The 20229-nt window shown below is 59.9% G+C and overlaps 1 protein-coding gene across 2 annotated transcripts; it reads left to right on the top strand.

The window, feature by feature from the left end:
* Positions 1–244: 244 nt before the first annotated feature.
* On the top strand, positions 245–19643 carry HID1 (HID1 domain containing). 2 transcript variants are annotated; one of them, XM_082679608.1, is made up of 19 exons: positions 245–406; positions 6085–6234; positions 6790–6960; positions 7579–7689; positions 8276–8382; positions 8630–8746; positions 11141–11354; positions 11556–11612; positions 12453–12593; positions 12742–12832; positions 13043–13194; positions 13299–13377; positions 14877–15041; positions 16232–16459; positions 16832–16938; positions 17424–17504; positions 18094–18185; positions 18347–18505; positions 18775–19643. In XM_082679608.1, the coding sequence occupies exons 1-19, from the start codon at positions 341–343 to the stop codon at positions 18836–18838; spliced, it is 2352 nt and encodes a 783-aa protein (XP_082535734.1). In that variant the 5' UTR covers positions 245–340; the 3' UTR covers positions 18839–19643. The 2 variants fall into 2 exon arrangements, with proteins under 2 accessions (XP_082535734.1, XP_082535733.1); XM_082679607.1 differs by having other exon boundaries at positions 7579–7692.
* Positions 19644–20229: the final 586 nt, after the last annotated feature.

The raw sequence follows: 20229 nt of genomic DNA, 5'->3' as shown, positions 1-20229 counted from the left end.
TGGAAATGGGAGAGACCGAGGGGGGCTAACGCTGCCACACAGAAGAAAGGTCGCAGAGGCAACCGGTCCGGCTGGGAAAGACCCGGGGAGTGGGGCAGCAGTGGATCGGAGGGGCAGACCCCGGGAGCCGGGAATGGGCGGTGCGGGGAGCGGCAGGTGCGGGGGGCGGAGCCCGGAGAGGAGGAGCCAGGAGGGGGCGGGGTCGACGCCGGGCGAGCGGGTGGGGTGCGCCGGTCCGCTCCTGCGAGAGCAGCTGGGCCCGCGGAGCTGGAGCTGGATACCGAGCCGGGGCCCGGGCGGGAGTCAGGGCCAGGGCCGGGCCGGAGCGGGCTCCAGCGATATGGGGTCGGCGGACTCCAAGCTGAACTTCCGAAAGGCGGTGATCCAGCTCACCACCAAGACGCAGGTGCGCCCGGGGCCCCCGGCCTCCCCACCCACCTGCCGGGCTGGGGGCTGGGCAGGGCTGGGGGGCTGCAAGAACTTGGCTTGCCGGGAGATAGGGGGACCAGATGGCCAGGAGGGTGACGCTGAGGCCAGGGCCGGAGCGAGACCCCTTGGCCTGTATCCCAGGGCTCCATCCCCTAGCCCCCACCCCCGGCCTTCTCTCCCGGGAACATCCCTTTTCCCGCAGCTGCTGCTGCCACCTTAGGCTGACGTGTGTCTACTCTCCAAGCCGGCGTCGCCGCTGTCCGCCCCTCTGTCCACCCCCCCTCAAGCCCCTCCAGCCTCGCATCTCCAGCCTCCTCCCCCGCCCCAAAACACTTCCCTGCTCTCCTCCCTGCCCCTCGGTGCCCGCGGGTGCCGGAGGCACAGACCCGGCTGACTCAATGCAAACAAAGCCGGCCGGCGCCCTCCCGGATCCGCGAAACAGCTGGTTCTCGGCAGCGGCAGCGGCCTCGCTGGGCCCAGGTCGATGCCCACGGCCAGGGAAGGCCCAGGTCTTGCTGGGAACACACAGAGTGGCGGGCAGTGCTGCAGCCTGGCAAGGGGACCTGCTCCCAGCTCTATGGAATCCAGGTTCCCAGCTGGGGACCACTGCTCCAGGGGGCTCCCCCTTTGAGGCCCAGCGGTGGGGTTGGCTGTGTTTGCAGGTACCCTCTGTTTTCTGGGTCAGGGCTAAGAACAGTCTAGGCTGCCCTTGATACCTGAGGGTATCTTTCACCCTAGGCCATGCTTGCACACTCCCCTGAGTCCACAAGTGGCACAGAGGCCACCTCCTTGCCCCCAGCGCAAGGACCTGGCCCCAGCAAGGCTTCTTCCCTGCCCACCCCTCTCTCCTCACTCTTGGAGCCAGGCTGCTCTGGCCACAGAGATGCCCAGCTCTCACTCCTCAGATCCCCCGCTTTCAAGGGAGTCAGGACCTGCCACCATCTGGGACTTTCCTCCTACGCCCGCCCCCAGGGCTGTCTCTGGCTCTAGGCAATTAGAGTGGGTTCAGGGGAGCCATTTCCCCACAGCAAGCTGGTCACAGCTGCAGAGACCAGGCCTCTGGTCCCACACTCTCTCAATCCCACAAGAGAGAGGTCAGGAGCCCGGCAAACAGCCCGGCTGGAGAGTCCAGCCCCAGCTGAGAGGCGTTTGATGGAAACCAGACCTTGCTTCTCGCCACTTCCCCCATGGCTCCTGGTTATTTCTGGCGCTTGGATCTGAGGGTGGCAGGTGGGCCAGCCTCTCAGTGTGGGGCCATAGGGAGCGGAAGGGAGGGAGGCCTCCATGTTTACCTACCTGGGGGGGGGGAACACCTTGTTGGAGGAACGAGGTATGGGCTGTAGCCTCAGCAGCCAGGGTCCTTTGCCAGGCCAGCAGGTCCACGTCCCAAAGGATCTGCGTGGACAAGATTCCTACATGCTCCGGTCCCCTCCCCAAAATACAGTGCGTCTCCATCTTTCCCTGGCTGTGGCCCTGTGACAGGGCTGACTGAGATGGGGCTGTCTCGTTTCCCAGCTGGGGACAGTGAATTGGCTTGGGACAGGACTGGAGCCAGAGACCAGCCTGGGTCTCCCTCTGGAGGGCCCTGGGCCCTGCAGGTGGGAGGGGGCCTCAGGAATGAGGCCACCTGCCCTATGTAGTGACCCGGCTTGAGCAGCTCAAGAGACGGGACCAGATCCGAGATGGCGTTTCCAGACCTTGCCACTCGGTGTCCCCAAGGAGATTCAGGCCAGCTGTGTCCACAAGGTGTCTTCCTGTCCCAGGCCTTCAGAGGCTGTGCTGTGAACACAGATTTTTGCTCTGGGCAGCAGACAAACAGACCCAGCACCTTTTCCCGTGGCCTTGGCCGGAGCTGCCACCGCTGGGCCTTCCCTGCCTTCCTGTGCTGCATCCTGTTTTCTTCCTGCCTCGGGCTAGGCCTGACCCTGGTCCTGAGGGCCAGCAGCTTTGGCTGTGTTTCCGGAGCCTTTCCTGGTGTGGGTGGGGCCCTGGCGGGGGCACATTCCTGGACCTGGGACCCTCTCCTAGATCCTGCCCATTTGGAGGTTGTTTGCCATAGGTCAGATGATACCGGGTGGGTCCATGTTTACATGTGTGCACATGTATGTGTGTGTGGATGCCGTTGTGACACAGTCCTCCGGTACAGGTCACCCTTAGCAGGCTAGAGCATTGCTGGTCCTTCCCTTCTCCCCACCACCAGAGAGGTTCAAAAGATGCAGCTGGTCCCCCAGGCTGGCAGGGGCTTTGGTCTGAGCAGGTCCTGGTAAAGCTATGCTAAGAATATCTGGTTTCCCACCAGGGTAGCTCAGTGCCCCTGGCAGCATGGGCCTGCCCACCTCCAGCAAAGAAACTGGCTTGGATTTTAGAAGCTTCCTTGCGTTGGGTGGAGCCCAGCTGGGGTAACTGAGGCAGGGGCTAAGCCATGTCCCCCCTCCAACAAAAGTTCCAGTGACCCTGGCAGTACCTGTAGCATCAGGCTAGCCTGGTATGGTCAGGTAATGGTCACCAAACTGAAGTGTCTGAGCCGCATCTGGGACCAGGTGGGGAGGCCCAAGGTGGGGATGGGGGAGGTGAAAGTCTTCACTCCTGAAGTTCAAGGCCAGCTCCCAGAGCTGGGACTTTCATCTGCTTCAGGTCTGGGCTGCCCTGGGGCCTCCCAAGTTCCCTCCCAAGGCTCTCTCCTCATTTTTTTTTTTTTTTTTTTTCTCTCCTCATTTTGAATTCAATCCCCAGGTGACACTTACCTGATGAACTAGGTCAGAGGTCAACTCCACTTGATGAGTGTCTGCCCCTTTAAGGGGGTAGTGGCTATGTAGGAGGTGGGGAAGGTGGCATCCCAGAGGTGTTCCCAGATGGTGGGGGGCTCTGCACGTTTTCTGGGATGTTCCTTCCCCACTCCCACCCCGGCCACCCACACAGTGAGTGTCAGAGAGCTGTCTGGACTGAGGGCATGTGGGCCAGCAAACCCCAGCCCCAGGGACCCTCCTTTGGTCTTTGTTCCTCTCCACCCGGCTAACTCGCTCTACCAGTTCTGGAACTGAGCATGTCCTGGTGCCGGGCCTGCCCTGAAGGCCATGGCCACATGCTGCCCTGTACCTCAGAGGGGGGCATTGTTTGGGGGGTGGGCTAGGGTAAACCTGGACCCTGGGAGGCTTGTGGCCAGGACTGAGTTCGGGCAGCCCCACTGGTGCTCAGCTCTGCCCCGTGGCGGGGCTGAAGGGATCTCTCTCTAGGACTAATTCCAGGCTTTGGCTGAGTGTCTGCCATAGGCCTCAAGTGCACGGTCAGGGACGAAGGGCTGATGGACTAGCGGGGCCTCCTCCGGCAAGCGCACCCAGCCCTGTTGGGGACTGTGAGTGACTGAGGGGGGTTCCAAGGTGGGAGGGAGCCCGCTGGTCCAAGCTCTGGGAGACTTCTTGGAAGAAGCGGCTTCGGAGAACAGAATTATTTTTTAACAAGATTCATATTTTTTTCTGATGGTAAGACTGATGCATATCGCATGCGGGTTTGTGGTGGGGTAGCAGGGCCCCATTATCAGCCCTTTCAGAGAAGGCAAAAGTCTAGGTTGATTGGAGCAACCCAGGAAGATCTCTTGCAGGAAGTGCTATTCAGAAGGGTAAGAGTGTCTTGGACGCCCCTCAAACAGATGAACATTCAAAAGGAAAAAATAGTAATACATGCGCTTACAGAAAAATATAAAGAAAAGAATAACCACCCCGTGAGATAATTGCTGTTGACATTCTGTCATTTTCTTCTAGGCTTTTATTCCTGTATAATTTAACACAAAATTGTGATCATCCTATAGTTAGGTTTTTTAAATAAATTTATTTATTTATTTATGGCTGCGTGGGGTCTTCGTTGCTGTGCGCAGGCTTTCTCTAGTTGCGGCTAGCGGGGGCTACTCATCGTTGTGGTGCACGGGCTTCTCCTTGCAGTGGCTTCTCTTGTTGTGGGGCACGGGCTCTAGGCATGCGAGCTTCAGTAGTTGTGGCACATGGGCTCAGTAGTTGTGGCGCATGGGCTTCGTTGCTCCGCGGCATGTGGGATCTTCCCGGACCAGGGCTCGAACCCGTGTCCCCTGCATTGGCAGGCGGATTCTTAACCGCTGCGCCACCAGGGAAGTCCCCTATAGTTAGTTTTATATCTTGCCTTTTTCATATAACATTGTACTGTGAGCATTTTCCATTCATTCATATTCTTTGAAGACGTGATTCCGATGGCTGTGTAATATTCCACTGTATGCGGGTGCCTTAACTTTTCAAGCATTTCCCCAGTTGTTGGTTATTTAGGTTGATTCCAACTTTTCACTGTTATCAACCCTTCAGTAAACATCCTCATACCTGCACTTCTCAGACCGTTTCCTCAGGAAAGATTTCTAGAAGTGGAGTCCATGATTCAAATTGGTTGTCTATATGACCGACTATATAACTTAAAAGGCATACGTGTGTTGAAGGCATGTTGCCTTGATAGGACCGGTGGGACTTTGGGATGTGTTAGAAGGGGCGGGCGTGCTGGGAAGAGGGGACAGTCTGAGCAAAGGCAAAGAGAAAATATAGCAGGGTTGTGTTGTTGGGATAGTAAATACAGGTGTGTGTGCACACACATACCTGTGCACACTTGTGTATGTGCATGTGTCCGTGTATGTGTACATGCACGTGTGTGGCTTGTATGTGTGTTTAGGTGTGATCTTGGCTGACTTTCTGGCCAAGGTCTGGACTCTGCAGGCAGTGGGGAGCCCTAAGATCTTTGTTGAGGGAACAATGCCTTTGGTGCTGTGTTGTTGTTTTTTTTTTTTTTGCGGTACGCGGGCCTCTCACTGTTGTGGCCTCTCCCGTTGCGGAGCACAGGCTCCGGACGCGCAGGCTCAGCGGCCATGGCTCACGGGCCCAGCCGCTCCGCGGCATGTGGGACCTTCCCGGACCGGGGCACGAACCCGCGTCCCCTGCATCGGCAGGCGGACTCTCAACCACTGCGCCACCAGGGAAGCCCTGGTGCTGTGTTTTGAAAGCGTGTTGGGGACAGCGTGGAGGTGGGATTGAGGGGGTGAATTTGGAGGTGGGGCCCTGGCAAGAGGGGCCTGAACTGCAGCACAGGTGGTGGGTACCGAGAGGACAGGTGTTGTCAGAGAGCCGCGGGATGACGCCTTTAGATTTGGCATCTGTTGGGTGTACCAGCAGAGGGTGGAGGCTGGGGCCAAGGGGGCAGCCTGGGTGAATGGAAATGAGCATATGTCCCCTTGTCTTCTTCCTAGGGGGAGGGGCTTCTTCCTAGGGGGAGGGGCACAGCCTGGCTCTCCTCCCTGGGCGCTTGATTTAGGGATGTGGCCTGGGGAGGCCCCCAGGTGGGGAGGGCCTGCCAGAGGGGGATGGTGAGTTACTCAGGGTCACACAGTCCCTCAGGGACTGGGCTGGGCTTTGGCTACTGGATTCAGTGTCCAGCTGGCCCCTGACCATCTGTGTCAAGTGTCCCCAGCCTGCCTGTGCCACCCGGGGCTCATGGTGGCTGAAGGATGTCTCCCATGTGGGAAGGCTCCTGGCACCAGCAGGGATGGAGTAGGGGGCTTCCCTTTCGGGGGCTCCCTTGGCTACAGGGTGGGCAAACTGTGGACCTGCTGGCAAGAGACCGTGCAGCTCTGGATACCGTATCTCCCCACAGCCCGTGGAAGCCACTGATGACGCCTTTTGGGACCAGTTCTGGGCAGACACGGCCACCTCGGTTCAGGATGTCTTTGCACTGGTGCCGGCAGCGGAGATCCGGGCAGTGCGAGAGGAGTCGCCCTCCAACCTGGCCACTCTGTGCTACAAGGTGAAGGGTGCTCTGGCCCTCACTGCCACTCCCACCTGAGCATTTCCCACCCTCCCAGGGAGGCTGGAGCTGGCCCAGCCCTGTGGTCCGAGAGGGAAGGCACCCAGGAAATCCTCCACCCAGGTTGGAGTGGTCCCAAGTCTTCACTCACTTCTCCCCCTGGCTGGGCTCTGGGGGAAGTGATGTTACCAGTGCCACCTGTGAGGGCTGCCTGTGGGTGACACTGTCCATAGGTCAGCTCATGTAGCTCACCTGTGTGGTTGGTCCTGTCAATGTCGCCATTTTACAGATGAGGAAACTGAGGGCCAGATGGCTGGTCACTTAGCAAGATCTCAGCCAGTGAGTGGTGGGCTGGGTCTCGCTCCCAGGATTCTCTAAGCTGCTCCCTGGCCCATGTCCCATCCTCCTGGGCTGGCTGACCCTGTCTGGAGAGGCGGTCCGGTAGGGTGGCCCCACTGTCTCTCCCCCTCTGAAGCCTGGGGTGCCCAGCCTGACCCCAAGTGCCAGGGCCCCACTCCCTACCCTGCCAGCGTGCCTCTCTGCCCATCCTCGCAGGCTGTTGAGAAGCTGGTGCAGGGAGCTGAGAGCGGCTGCCATTCGGAGAAGGAGAAGCAGATTGTCCTGAACTGCAGCCGGCTGCTCACCCGCGTGCTGCCCTACATCTTTGAGGACCCTGACTGGAGGGGCTTCTTCTGGTCCACAGTGCCCGGGGCCGGGCGAGGAGCGGTCTGTGGACCTGGCCGGGGCTGGGCGGGAGGTGGAGTTGTGGTGACAGGGAAGGAACCCCTTCAGGGCCGGCCACATTCCTCCAGACCTCTTCTGGGGTTTGGGAAGGGCAGATGTAGGGGCAGTGCGGGTGCTGCTGAGGAGGGGGGCCAGCTCTTCCTCCTTGAGCCCCCGCTTTCTCTCCCATGGGGGTCTCTGCCTCTACAGCTGGGCAGAGATGGGGGCAGGGCAGCTGGGCCCTCCCCCCGGCTGCCCCACCCCCTCCCTGACTTTCTGTCCAAGCAACTGGCAGGGGGGTGGGGAGGTGGGCAGTGATTCCCAGCAGGGCTGAGGCTCTAGAGTTTAGGGGACTCACCTGTCCCCTCCCAGTCAGTGGGAAGGTCTCCTCACTGGTCCCAGCCCCGCTCCCCACTCTGTCCCGCTTCTGCCTTGGGAGGTTTGGGGTGATTAGGGGTCTACTTCCTGTTCCTTCTCCCACCTCTTCCTCCATCCCTCTGCCCGCGAGTGTCTGCCTGGGCCCAGACCCCGTCCTCCTCCCATCCCCCCTCCAAGTCCTGGGGCCACCTCTCCTTAGCCAGCTACGACTGAGGGGGCCTATAGGCGCTGTGTCCCAAGCAGGGAGAGGACGATGACGAGAACGCGCGGCCCCTGGCCGAGTCCCTGCTCCTGGCCGTCGCTGATCTGCTCTTCTGCCCAGATTTCACCGTCCAGAGCCACCGGCGGAGCACCGTGGTGAGAGCCCCCCAATCCCCGCCCCCCGGGCCGAGGAGGGCTCTGGTCCCAGGTTGGGGCCGCTTGAAATTCCCTTGGGCAGGGGCTGCTCCAGGAAGGTGGGGCTGCCTGGCACGCATGGTCCCGGGGAGGGGGCGGTGGCTGGCACGGCTGGAGGGGAGCCAGCTGGTGCCCGGCCCTGCCCGCTGCATCCAGGAGATCGGGCACAGGCACCCATTGTCTTGGCCTGGGCCGTGGGTGGAGGAGTGGGGCTTACACACAGGAGCCCTGGCCCTCTCACTGCCCGTGGACCCGTGGACTGGACCTTGACCGTTCTCCGTCCCCCACTCCCACGCACCACCAGGGGCACCTGATTCCGTTCTGCTCCCTCCCTGTCTCTCTCTCCCTGTCTCAAACTGGATTGAGCAAGTACCAGACTGAAGGAAAAGGAGCTTTCAAGAGGTTGAGAACATTCATTTCTTCCCGTGTGCATTAGCACCTGGGGCATTTTGAGGGTCTGTCTTTAGGAGAATATGAGGGTCTTTGCCCCCAAGGATAGCGGGGGGCTTGGGTTGGCCTGATTTCTCTCTGACCCTGTCCCCAGGACTCGGCGGAGGACATCCACTCTCTGGACAGCTGTGAATACATCTGGGAGGCTGGTGTGGGCTTTGCTCACTCCCCCCAGCCCAACTACAACCACGACATGAACCGGTGAGCTTGCTGAGGAAGTAGCTGGACCCCGGGCCTGGCCCCCTGCACAGTTCAGAGAGGGAACCACGCGTGGGGTCTTCCAAGGAGACCCTGCCCGCTCGTGACCCAACTTCAGCCTCACAGGGATAAAATGGAGTCATTTCTTTTCAGGGACCTGAGCTGGGGCGGGGCAGGGTGGGCGCGCCCTCCTACAGGAGAACTGCGGTCCTCAGGTACTGAACCCTCTCCTCTGTCCTCCCTGCCCAAGGATGGAGCTGCTGAAACTGCTGCTGACGTGCTTTTCTGAGGCCATGTACCTGCCCCCAGCTCCAGACAGCAGCAGCGTCAATCCATGGGTGCAGTTTTTTTGTTCCACAGAGAACAGGTGAGGGGCCCCTGGCCTTTCTTTCCATTTCTCCTCCTCTTGGTTCCAGGCAGCCCGGCGCTGAGGCCGTTTGCCAGCCCTGTGAGTCTTATTTGAGGGGATGTGCTGCCCCCTCGTGGTGATGACCTATAAGAACAGTCACACCTTACGCCAGCTCTGTCCCACGTCCCATTGGGGGGCCCTGGATGACCCATGCCTGCGTCCTCCATCTAGAGCCCTGCTATCCAGTAGAAATATAATGTGAACCACACATGCAACTTAAACATTTCTAGTAGAGACCTTTAAAAATAAAAAAAAATAGGTGACATTAATTTTAATAATGTATTTCATTTAACCCAATATATCTGAAATATTAGCATTTAACATGTAATCACTATACAAAACTATTGAAAGGTTTTGCATTCCCTTTTCATAGTGAGTTTTCAAAATCAAGTGTTTAGTTTACATTCACAGCACATCTCACTTCAGACCAGCCACATTTTAAGCTCTCCATAGCTACATGTAGCTTGTATTGGGCAGTGTAATTTATTTTATTTTTATTGGCCGCACCGTGGGGCTTGCGGGATCTTAGTTCCCCAACCAGGGATTGAATCCGGGCCCTCGGCAGTGACAACACCGGGTCCTAACCACTGGGCCGCCAGGGAATTCCCTGGGCTGTGCAGTTTATTCAGTGGGTGGAGAGGGGGCGTGATAAATACCCTGAGGGGTGGGGAAGCCCCGCCCACATGGGGGCATTTATGGGCAGTGGGGGGCATAGGAGCACATGGAGGTGTCCCAGGGCTGGATTGAGTATTTAGAGCAGGTACACGTGCTCCAGCTGTGCAGCTCCAGCTGTGCGCTGGCTGCACAGGGGTTAGTGCTCCTCAGTGTCATGATTCACCCTCTTCTAGACTCTGATTCCCACATGGCAGGCCTCATCCTTCAGGTTTTGCTGGCTGGCTGCCCCTTTCCCCCACCTCAGCCCCCCACTCCCAGAAGGGGCGAGAACCCAGGTGACTCCCTCCACCAGGCACGGTCAAAAGCTGGCCAGAGTTTTCTTTCTCACCAGCATTATGGGGCAAATGACCACTTTGCCACTTGATTAACCCCCTTGGGTCTCAGTTTCCTCATCTGTAAGATGAGGAGCTTGACCTCTGATATCTTACAAATCTCTGAACGGAGTCATTCTGTGGCCTGGGGGCTGGGGCATGGGGCACATGCTTTGCCTCCCAAGGGGAAGCCCGCCTTCCCTGTGGGCCCTCCAGCCCTTCTCTGAAGCCCCAAGGAAGGGTACCTGCCCCTCAAAAACGTCAGGGGCATGTCCTTTATACATTTGCCCAACCCTGTAGATCATACAGCGTCAAGAGTGAACCCTGGGGACTTCCCTGGCGGTCCAGTGGTTAGGACTCAGTGCTTTCACTGCTGAGGGCCCAGGTTCAATCCCTGATCGGGGAACTAAGATCCCACAAGCTGTGGTGTGGCCGAAAAAAAAAAAAAAAGAGTGAATCCTGATGTAAGCTGTGGACTTTGGGTGAAAATGATATGTCGATGTAGGGCCTACAGCTGTAAGAAGTGTACCACCCTGGTGGGGGATGTTGATAGTGGGGAAGACTGTGCACGTGTTGGGGCAGAGGTTTCACGGGGGAAATCTCTGTGCCTTCCTCTCAATTTTGCTGTGAACCTAAAACTGCTCTAAAAAGTATTTAAAAAAATAATTAAAGGGCTTCCCTGGTGGCGCAGTGGTTAAGAATCTGCCTGCCAATGCAAGGGACACAGGTTCGAGCCCTGGCCCGGGAAGATCCCACACGCCGCAGAGCAACTAGGCCCGCGAGCCACAACTCCTGAGCCTGCGCTCTAGAGCCCGCGAGCCACAACTACTGAAGCTCGCACACCTAGAGCCTGTGCTCTGCAAGAGAAGCCACGACAATGAGAAGCCCGCGCACTGCAACGAAGAGTAGCCCCCGCTCACTGCAACTAGAGAAAGCCCACGCGCAGCAACGAAGACCCAATGCAGCCATAAATAAATAAATAATAAATAAATTTTAAAATTAATTAAAAAAAACAATAGGCTTCAACCCCTGGGGGTGAAAATCTAAGGGGTGTGGGCACGCTATCCTACAAAGAGCCCCTCAGGACTGGCCATCCCACTCTTGGTAATAAATTCCTTCTGGCCTTGGCCCAGCCTGGCCTGGGTCCCAGATGCAGGCAAGGATGAGGAGGGGTCTCTCCTTCGTGGGAAGGGATGAACTCCTGGTTCTGCTCCCTGGCCCGAAGATGGCGGCCTGGCACTGAAACCCTTGTGGAATGAGGGGGCTGGCCTGGCTGACCCTCCCACCTGGCCACGGCTGGGGGCGGAGGGAGGGCTGGGCTGGTGGGTGGGGTCTCTGAAGCCCCGCCCCTCCTCTCCTGCCGCAGACACGCCCTGCCCCTCTTCACCTCCCTCCTCAACACCGTGTGTGCCTATGACCCTGTGGGCTACGGGATCCCCTACAACCACCTGCTCTTCTCTGACCACCGGGAACCCCTGGTGGAGGAAGCTGCCCAAGTGCTCATTGTCAGCTTGGACCATGACGGCGCCACGCCCACCGTGGACGGTACCACCACAGGCACGGCCATGGATGATGCTGACGTAAGGACGGGAGAGGGAGGGCAGCCCGCCCTGCCAGGCTGTGGGCGGGTGGCACCCCCTCTAGCGGAGCTGGGCAAGGGATATCCAGTGGGCACCTCGTGGGGGTATCTGGGGTCAGAGGGGGTACTGCTGCACTGCCTAGGCCTGGCGTAGGGGCAGGGGGTGAAGGCACCTGCTCACCCCAGGCTCCGCCCTCCACAGCCTCCAGGGCCCGAGAACCTGTTTGTGAACTACCTGTCCCGCATCCATCGCGAGGAGGTGAGTCCAACGATGCTCTTGCTCTTGTGGGTTCTTGATTGCCCACCCTCCACAAAGGTTGTGGCCTTGCAGGGTGTGAGGGGATGCAGATGAGATGGGGGTAGGGAGAGTCCTGATCCCTATATGAAGGAACCACGGTCCCCGTGGACTCAGGCCACCACAGGTGAAGTAGTGATGGCAGGACCGCGAGGGTCTCGAGACTCAGAAAAGGGCTGATGGCCTCAACTGGGTGAGGGCAGCCGGGAAGACTTCCAGGAGGAGGTGGCTCTGACGTCAGGTTTGGTGGGGGAATGACAGTGGATGGAAAGGCCAGTCACACCTAAGTTCCTGTGTCTTGTGACGTTGGGGGAGGTTCCTGTGCTCCCAGAGCTCTAACCTCTGCAGCTATGACATGGGGACAGTAACTGTGCCCTTGCCTTGTAGTGAGGATTGGTTGAGAGCACAGGCCAGCAGGCAGCAGGTGCTCAGTGAATGACAGCTCTCTGAGGATAGAATGCTCCTCACATGTCACAGGGCGATGGGGAGGGGTGGAAGGATGTCACCTGTCAACAAGGAGTCCAGGTGGGCAGGAGTCCAGTGTGCACGTGAGGAGGTCACTAAGAGCAGATGGGGAGCCTGTGGTCTGGTGGAGGGGCGGGGTGCTCTCTAGACCTGCCCTGGACCCAGCTTCTGAGGGGCTGCCCCCAGGACAGCTGTTGATGACACTGGCATCTGGGCCCCTCAGGCTCTAGAGGTGGGATCAGGCCCTGGGGGGCTCGGAGGCATTTGTGGGAGGCCTGGCCAGGAAGCCTGGATTGTAGGGAGCCGGACTGGACAGGCCCCTGCCCTTCCCCCACCCAGGACTTCCAGTTCATCCTCAAGGGCATAGCCCGGCTGCTCTCCAACCCCCTGCTCCAGACCTACCTGCCCAACTCCACCAAGAAGATCCAGTTTCACCAGGAGTTGCTGGTCCTCTTCTGGAAGCTCTGCGACTTCAACAAGGTGGGCCGGCCTCGGGGGCCCAGGCTGGCGGGCAGTGGTCTGCCTCAGTGATGGGGACAGCGTCTGGGGAGGCTCCCGGCAGAGGGAGAGGGTGGGGCAGAGCTGCCCCTCCCCCTGACTCTGCCCATCTGTCTCCGCCTCCCCCCAGAAATTCCTCTTCTTTGTGCTGAAGAGCAGTGATGTGCTGGATATCCTGGTGCCCATCCTCTACTTCCTCAACGATGCCCGAGCAGATCAGTGTAAGGGTGGGGTGGGCTGAGGATCCCTGGGGGGTTCCTCGCGGAGGGGCAGTTTCGGCCAGTCTGTCCTGCCTCCCAGCAGCTCAGGCCTGGTGCCCCGACCTCCCGGGAAGGGCTTCTCCCTTTACCCCCAAGATGGGTCCCTGCCCTGGGCTCCTTTCCTCCCCTCCCCACCCAGCGTGGTGACCCCTCCCATGCCACGTGCCGCAGCTCGGGTGGGCCTGATGCACATCGGCGTCTTCATCCTGCTGCTTCTGAGCGGCGAACGGAACTTCGGGGTGCGGCTGAACAAGCCCTACTCAGTGCGCGTGCCTATGGACATCCCGGTCTTCACCGGCACCCACGCCGACCTGCTCATTGTGGTGAGGGAGCTCCCGTCAGGACCTGGGGGTGTGGTGTAACGTCCCCTCGGCTGAGTCCGGAGGCGCCAGGGACCCCATGGCTGCTCCTCTGCCTCCCTGCACAGGTTTTCCACAAGATCATCACCAGCGGGCACCAGCGGCTGCAGCCCCTCTTCGATTGTCTGCTCACCATCGTCGTCAACGGTAGGGGGCCCCAGAGCCCGCCTTCCCCATGCTCACCACCAGGGGGCGCCAGGCCACAGGCTGACCTGCCGCTGGCTCCCTGGTTCAAACCGGCTGGGTACGATAGAAATATTAGGGCAGCCAAGTATGTACTGGTCAGTTTTCTAGTAGCCATATTAAAAAGGAAGAAGGAAAGAAAAAGAGAGGTGACAATAATTTTATTATATATTCAATTTAATCTGTAGTATCCAAAATACCATCATCTCAGTATGTAACCAGAATACAAAATTATTGAGATGTTCTACATTCGTTTTTGAATGCAGTCTTCCAAATCGTGTGTGTGTGTTCCATGCGTGCAGCACACATCCATTAGGACTACGTTTCTAGCACTTGATGGCCACGTGTGGCTTGCGGCCGAGGTATTGGACTGCGCAGGTTTGGATGAGGGCCCCGCCCACAAGCAAGGGCTGTAGGTGGCTGCCTCCGAGCTGGGGGCGGGCTCAGGCTGACAGGGGCACGGGACCCAGCAAGGTCGGGGCCCAGGGCTGGGGCGGCATGACTTCCGCGTGGCTGCTTTTTGGAGAGGAAGGTCCTAAATGGGAGGGGCTGACTTCTCCGTGGTCCGGTTTGGACTCCAGGGTGGGTGGGATGTTGTAGGGCCTTGGCGACCTCTAGATGCATTGTTGGACTGTGAGTTCTGGGGCCAGAATCTCACCTTCCATCACTGGCTCCACCCCACAAATCTTCACTGAGAATGCATTTGTGAACAAGGTAGCCACCAGCCCTGCCCCATCCTGAGGGAGAAAGGCACAGGGCAAGGAAACACACAGATCAGTCTGTGACTTCAAGCCGTGTGCAGCCTCGCATCTCCGACTCCCCCTTCACAGGCTGTGCAGAAAATCTCTATCTCATTATATATGGAATATCAGCTTGACATTCTATTCAAATCCTTTTAAATAATATTTTTAGTTCTGGGCGGCACTGTGCAGCTTGTGGGATCTTAGTTCCCTGACCAGGGATCGAATCTGGGCCCCCTGCAGTGGAAGCTCGGAGTCCTAACCACTGGATCGCCAAGGAATTCCCAGCTTGATGTTCTAGAAAGAGTTAAAGATCCTGTGTTTGTATCCCTGCCCAATCATTTTATAACTGGAGAACTTTGGACAAGTTTATGAACCTCTCTGAGCCTCAGTTTCCTCATCTGTAAAATGGGGACGGTCTCCTCTCTGTCCACCTCCCTCTCAGATGCGGGGAGGAGTCGGGGAGATGGAGTGTGTGAGTGGCTTTGTAAATGGCGGCGGCTGTCCACAGGGGAGGGGCCGGGGTGGAGCCCTGGGGCTCTGCAGGAGGCATGGCCAGTGTGGCTTTAGCCGCTGGCGCTTGGTCTTCCTGACTTTTCGGGGGACTTCACAGGCAGGGGGCAGGGAGGGTGTGGGATCAGTAGCATCGTGTCCCACCCAGGCCCAGGATGTGCTGGGGTGGTTGGCGGGGGCCCCAGGAGTGAGCCGACCCCTCCCCTGCAGTGTCCCCCTACCTCAAGAGCCTGTCCATGGTGGCCGCCAACAAGCTGCTGCACCTGCTGGAGGCCTTCTCCACCACCTGGTTCCTCTTCTCTGCCGCCCAGAACCACCACCTGGTATTCTTCCTCCTGGAGGTCTTCAACAACATCATCCAGTACCAGTTTGATGGTGAGGCACCGGTCCAAGCCCCTGGCCTGGCCTCGGGGGCAGGAACCAGAGTGGGCAGTGGGCGAGGACACCTCCCCATCTGAGGAGGGCACAGCCCTCCACCCCCGTGTTTGTTTGTCCAGCGTGCATTTATTGAGCACCTACTGCATACCAAACCCTGTGCCTGGTGCAGGGGATTCACTGGGGAACAAAGCAGAGTGCCCTCTGCCCCGTGAGGCTCATAGCTGGGGAGGGAGCACGGAGCGGGACTTCAAACAGATGGTCACCCAGACAAACAGGCCATCTTAAGTCTGTTGAGAGGGAAGTGTAGAGTGGCATGGTCCTGCTGGGTGTCACAGATGCTGGGCTGCCTGGTGTCAGTTAGGGCCTTGCCACTTAGCTCTGTGACTGTGTGCACATAACCTCTCTGAGCCTCAGTTTCTTCATCTGTAAGATGGTCATAAGGATAATTCCCAGTCTCCATCTCAGAGGACATCGAGAAGATTAAGTAAAATAATCCCAGAAAAGCACTTAGCACTTGCCTGGTGAACGAAATGTCAGCAGTTATTATTTCCCAAATAAGTAATATTTGCACTGATCGATGAGGGGTGAATGGGGGTGGGGAGGGGTAGAAGAACATGGGGGGAGCACAATGTGTGCAAAGGCCCTGGGGTGAGGTGTGTTGAAGTGGAAGCAGAGCAGGGTGGTGAGAGGCAGGGACCAGAGCGGTGGACGGGGCATTGAAGGCCCATAAAAGCGTCTTTTGTCTCCCCGGGAGCCAAGGGCGTTCAGTGTGGGCGACAGAGCACAGGCGCACGGCATATCGTCCTTCTTCCCGGTGACCTGACTTGGGGGACAGTCAAAATATTGAACAGCTGGCTTGGTGGGACACTGACACGCTGGGCCCGCCCCACTCTGCCAGCTGTTACCCCTTAGTGCTGGGTGGTGAGAGGGTCCGGAAGGTACCAGGGAGGGGCAGGGGCGGAGCTCAGCCCAGAAGCTCTTTTCCCGAAAGGTAGCATCCCGGTGTAGCCTCAGACCACAGATGCCGCCCGGCGCCAGCCCTGCCTGGCTCCTCTCATCTGTGCCCTGTGCTGTCGCCTCCCCCTGCGGTAGACACCCTCCTGTCCTCCAAACTCCCCCTCCCAGGAAGACGCCCAGGTGAAGGGGGTGGCGAGGGGGCCTCCCTGAGACACGCTTCCTCCCCACAGGCAACTCCAACCTGGTCTACGCCATCATCCGAAAGCGCAGCGTCTTCCACCAGCTGGCCAACCTGCCCACTGACCCGCCCACCATCCACAAGGCGCTGCAGCGGCGCCGCCGGGCTCCCGAGGCCTTGTCCCGCACCAGCTCACAGGAGGGCGTGTCTATGGAGGGCTCCCACCCCGCTGCCCCCGCCGAGCCGGGCACCCTCAAGGCCAGCCTGGTGGCCACCCCAGGTCCGGTGCTGGCGAGGGGCAGGGTGCTGTGCAGTGGCGGCAAGGGTGGGGGTGGAGGTACGGGGACCCGGGCGGGGCAGCTTGGTGGGGGGACCGGGCACCCTCAAGGCCAGCCTGGTGGCCACCCCAGGTCCGGTGCTGGCGAGGGGCAGGGTGCTGTGCAGTGGCGACAAGGGTGGGGGTGGAGGTACGGGGGCCCGGGCGGGGCAGCTTGGTGGGGGGACTGGGCCTTGGGGCTGAGCGCTGGGGGGTCTGGCACAGCATCTGTGAAGTGGGGGGAAGTTGGAGACTTTCGGGGCCGGCCCCAGGCAGAGGCTTTCTAGGAGGAGCACTGTGGCAGGAGTCCTCACGGCTCCCCACCCCACCGCCCAGGCATCGAGAAGCTGACGGAGAAGTCCCAGGTGTCAGAGGATGGTACCTTGCGATCCCTGGAGCCTGCACCCCAGCAGAACTCGGCAGAGTGCAGCCCAGCCTCGGAGGTCGGTGCGGGGACTCCTGGCGGGGCTGGGTGGCGAGGCTGGGCTTCCCCTTTCTCCCTGGCCTCCAAGGTGTAGGCCGGGCCGGAGCACTGTGCAGCAGAGGGGCAGGTACCCAGTGCCCAGGGCGTCAGGCTTGGCACTGATGACTCTATGGGGATGGGGGGCCTTTCACAGACCCCTCCCTTGTTTATTGGTCACGGGCTCAATCCCTTGGCCTTGAGACTCCTCACCCGTCAGCCTTATCTAGGCTGGGCTGGCCTTTACCCGGTCTGCTCAGTCAGCTCCTGGCCCTAAACCTGTCACTGGGCTGGGCAGGGTCAGGCAGGGCCTGGGGCCCAGGGCAAAGGTGCTGGGCTGGGCTATCCCCTGCTTTGGGAGTGAGCCCCCTCCCTGCAACATGGGCCAATGGGGAGACCTCATTGCCCTCCCCACCCCCCTGCACCCTCTCCCCACATCCCTCTCTCTTATTCCTTCCCCGGGACCAGGAGCCCAGCCAGGCGTGGCGGGAGCAGCGGCGACTGTCCAGCGCATCAGCCGGTGGGCAGTGGAGCCCGACGTCGGAGTGGGTGAGGGTGGGACAGATGGTACAAGGTGCGGGGGTGGGTCCGGGGCTCCTGGCCCTGGGAACAGCTCAGGAGAGGCTTGGATGGGAATGGGTCCAAATCCAAGCGCTGGCCCGGGTCAGGTTAGGGGTCAGTCCTGTCTCATGACCTTGGCTTCTCTGGCTTCCTCTGTCTACACTGTCCCAGAGTTTGTTCCCCAGCAGGGTTAAGCTTCAGTTGTCCACAGCCCTTTCTTAGTAAATCACCCTTTCCAACTTCCTTCCCCAAATCACTTGCCCACTCCCTTACATGATTCCTGAGATCACCACTAATTGCATTTGCACGGGGATAATAAAGGTCCCTACTTCATCGTGCCGTTGTGAGGATCAAAGGGGATACTTTCTGGCACACAGGACCTGCTCAGGGAGAGCCCCGGCTCCTCCCATGAAGAGCAGTCACTGTGCACGGGCACTGCCCCGTGCCAGGCCCTTGCTGTGATGAGCGGGGATGCCTTCTGCCTTGGGGAGTCCATGGTTTCAGGTCAGGGGTCAAGCCTATGCCACAGCCCCTGGGGGCTGTCTTGCCAGCCCAGGAACCCCAGTCCCTCCCCCAGGTCCTCTCCTGGAAGTCGAAGCTGCCGCTGCAAACCATCATGAGACTGCTGCAGGTGCTGGTTCCCCAGGTGGAGAAGATCTGCATTGACAAGTGAGGCTGGGGACGGGGCTGGGCGGGCTGGGCTCTGAGGGGCCAGCCCAGGCTGCGCTGGGGGTGTGGCCGGGAGCACGGGCCTCGGGGGTCCAGGGTGAGCCCTCTGCTCCCCTTGACCTTCAGAGTGGGCACATTGGAGACCCTCCTCTCCCTGGCAGGGGCCTGACGGACGAGTCAGAGATCCTGCGGTTCCTGCAACATGGCACCCTGGTGGGGCTGCTGCCCGTGCCCCACCCCATCCTCATCCGCAAGTACCAGGCCAACTCGGGCACGGCCATGTGGTTCCGCACCTACATGTGGGGCGTCATCTATCTGAGGTGGGCCCCTTGGGGGTGGGGCCGTTACCGGCCTGGGTGGGTCTGGCATCCACCTGAGGGTCAGCTCAGTGGGGCTGTGCCCCACTAGGGTAGTGGGGTTCATGTCAAGACAGTCAGCCAGGGTGGTCTTGTCTGGTGGAGGGTGGGCACCCACTTCCGCAGGGGCAGGGGGCAGAGAACATCAGGGTGGGAGGACGACAGCCTCGTTCCTCCCCAGTCTTTCCTGCAAGGCCTCCCGGCACCTGGGTGACGGCCCACTCCCTCTGCAGGAACGTGGACCCACCTGTCTGGTACGACACGGATGTGAAGCTGTTTGAGATCCAGCGGGTGTGAAGATGGAAGCCTGCAAGGGGCAGGGACCAGGGGAAGGCGGAGACCCTGGTCCCCCGATGTTCCCCCCGACCCACCATTCTGAGCTTTAAATTACTACGGTCAGGGCTGGGGGCTTGAGTGGCTGAGTCCTGAGTGGCAGAGCTAGGAGGCCCCTTGTGGCTGGGATGGTGGGGGGCCCCCCTGCCTCCAGGCTGGATTGAGAGGAACTTTCTGTCTCCAGGGCTACAGCCCTCCACCAGGGGCCCGCCTCACTCTGGCTCCCCTTCGGGACCCGTTTCTGTGCTGACCCTCAGTGCCCGCCTGGCTCCTGAGCTGCCCAGCCCTCTGCCCTAGTGGGCTGCCCAAGAGGGAGTCTTGGGCGGCCCCTTGAGGCACCTGGGCAGGGGGAGGGGAGCCTTTCCAATCCTCCTCACCTGAAACCACCTGGTCCAGGCTCGGCTCGCTGCCAGGACCCCGGGAAGAAGGAGGGTGACCAGGCTGCTTGTGGAGGAGGCTGGGGGCTGACAGGCATCGAAAGCCAGACGAGGGGACCTCGCGCATTTTAGGGATTTGGAGTGGGGTGTTGAGGGTCTCCTGCTATATTCTTCTGGGTCAGTGAATATAGCCTGGCTGGCTCTTGTACAGTAATGGGGGCAGGGGACAGCTGATCAGTCCTCCCTGCCCCTGCCCACCACCTGATGACTTGCGGGGAGGGGGACCAGGATACCAACGCCCCATCCTCCTGATTCCGGCTTCTTGGTCTCCCTCACCCCACCTGTGTCCGTACAATCTTTGCTCTGTACAATCGGCCTCTTTACACAATAAAACCCCCTCTCCATGCCCTGCGTCTTTGTGCTTGGAGGGGAGGGGGTCAGGCCATGGCTCTTGTTTTCAGGGAAGCTGGGGACTCTGCCTCCCAGAATCAGGCCCCAGAGGGCCCTCGGTGCGCACCTGGGAACCAGCGTTTGTCACTTTCTTGGGTGGGGAAGTGGAGGGTTGGACGCCCCAGGCTGTGGCCCCCCCGACAGAAAGAGCCCACACAGGAGAGGCAAGGGGCCTGCCTCCCAGCCTCCTGCACGGCCCCCAGGCAGCCAGTGAGACAGCGCTGGGGGTCCAGCACCCAGCTGCAAGGGGTACAAGCCTGGTCTGCAGGGTCCGGGGCCGCCGTCCCTGCGCCTCACCCTGCGCCTCACCCTGGGCCTCACCCTGGGCACGGTTCACTGTTTGCGCTGGGCTCAGGGAGATGGATGGGCTGTCAGTGCCTGCCCTCCCCACCCGATGGCTCAGAGGATCGGCAGGCCTGGGGTGAGCGGCTACAGAAAGTCACCGGGGGCTCCGTCCTGGGGAGAAGGTGTGCTGGCGAGGGGTGGGGGGATGCGAGAGCCCCGGCTCCTCTCTTCCCACCTCCTCCC

This window comes from Grampus griseus (assembly GCF_964374135.1).
Source record: "Grampus griseus genome assembly, chromosome: 20".
Lineage (NCBI taxonomy): Eukaryota > Metazoa > Chordata > Mammalia > Artiodactyla > Delphinidae > Grampus > Grampus griseus.
Note: the sequence above shows the minus strand (reverse complement) of the source record. Positions and strands in the feature narration are given on the sequence as shown.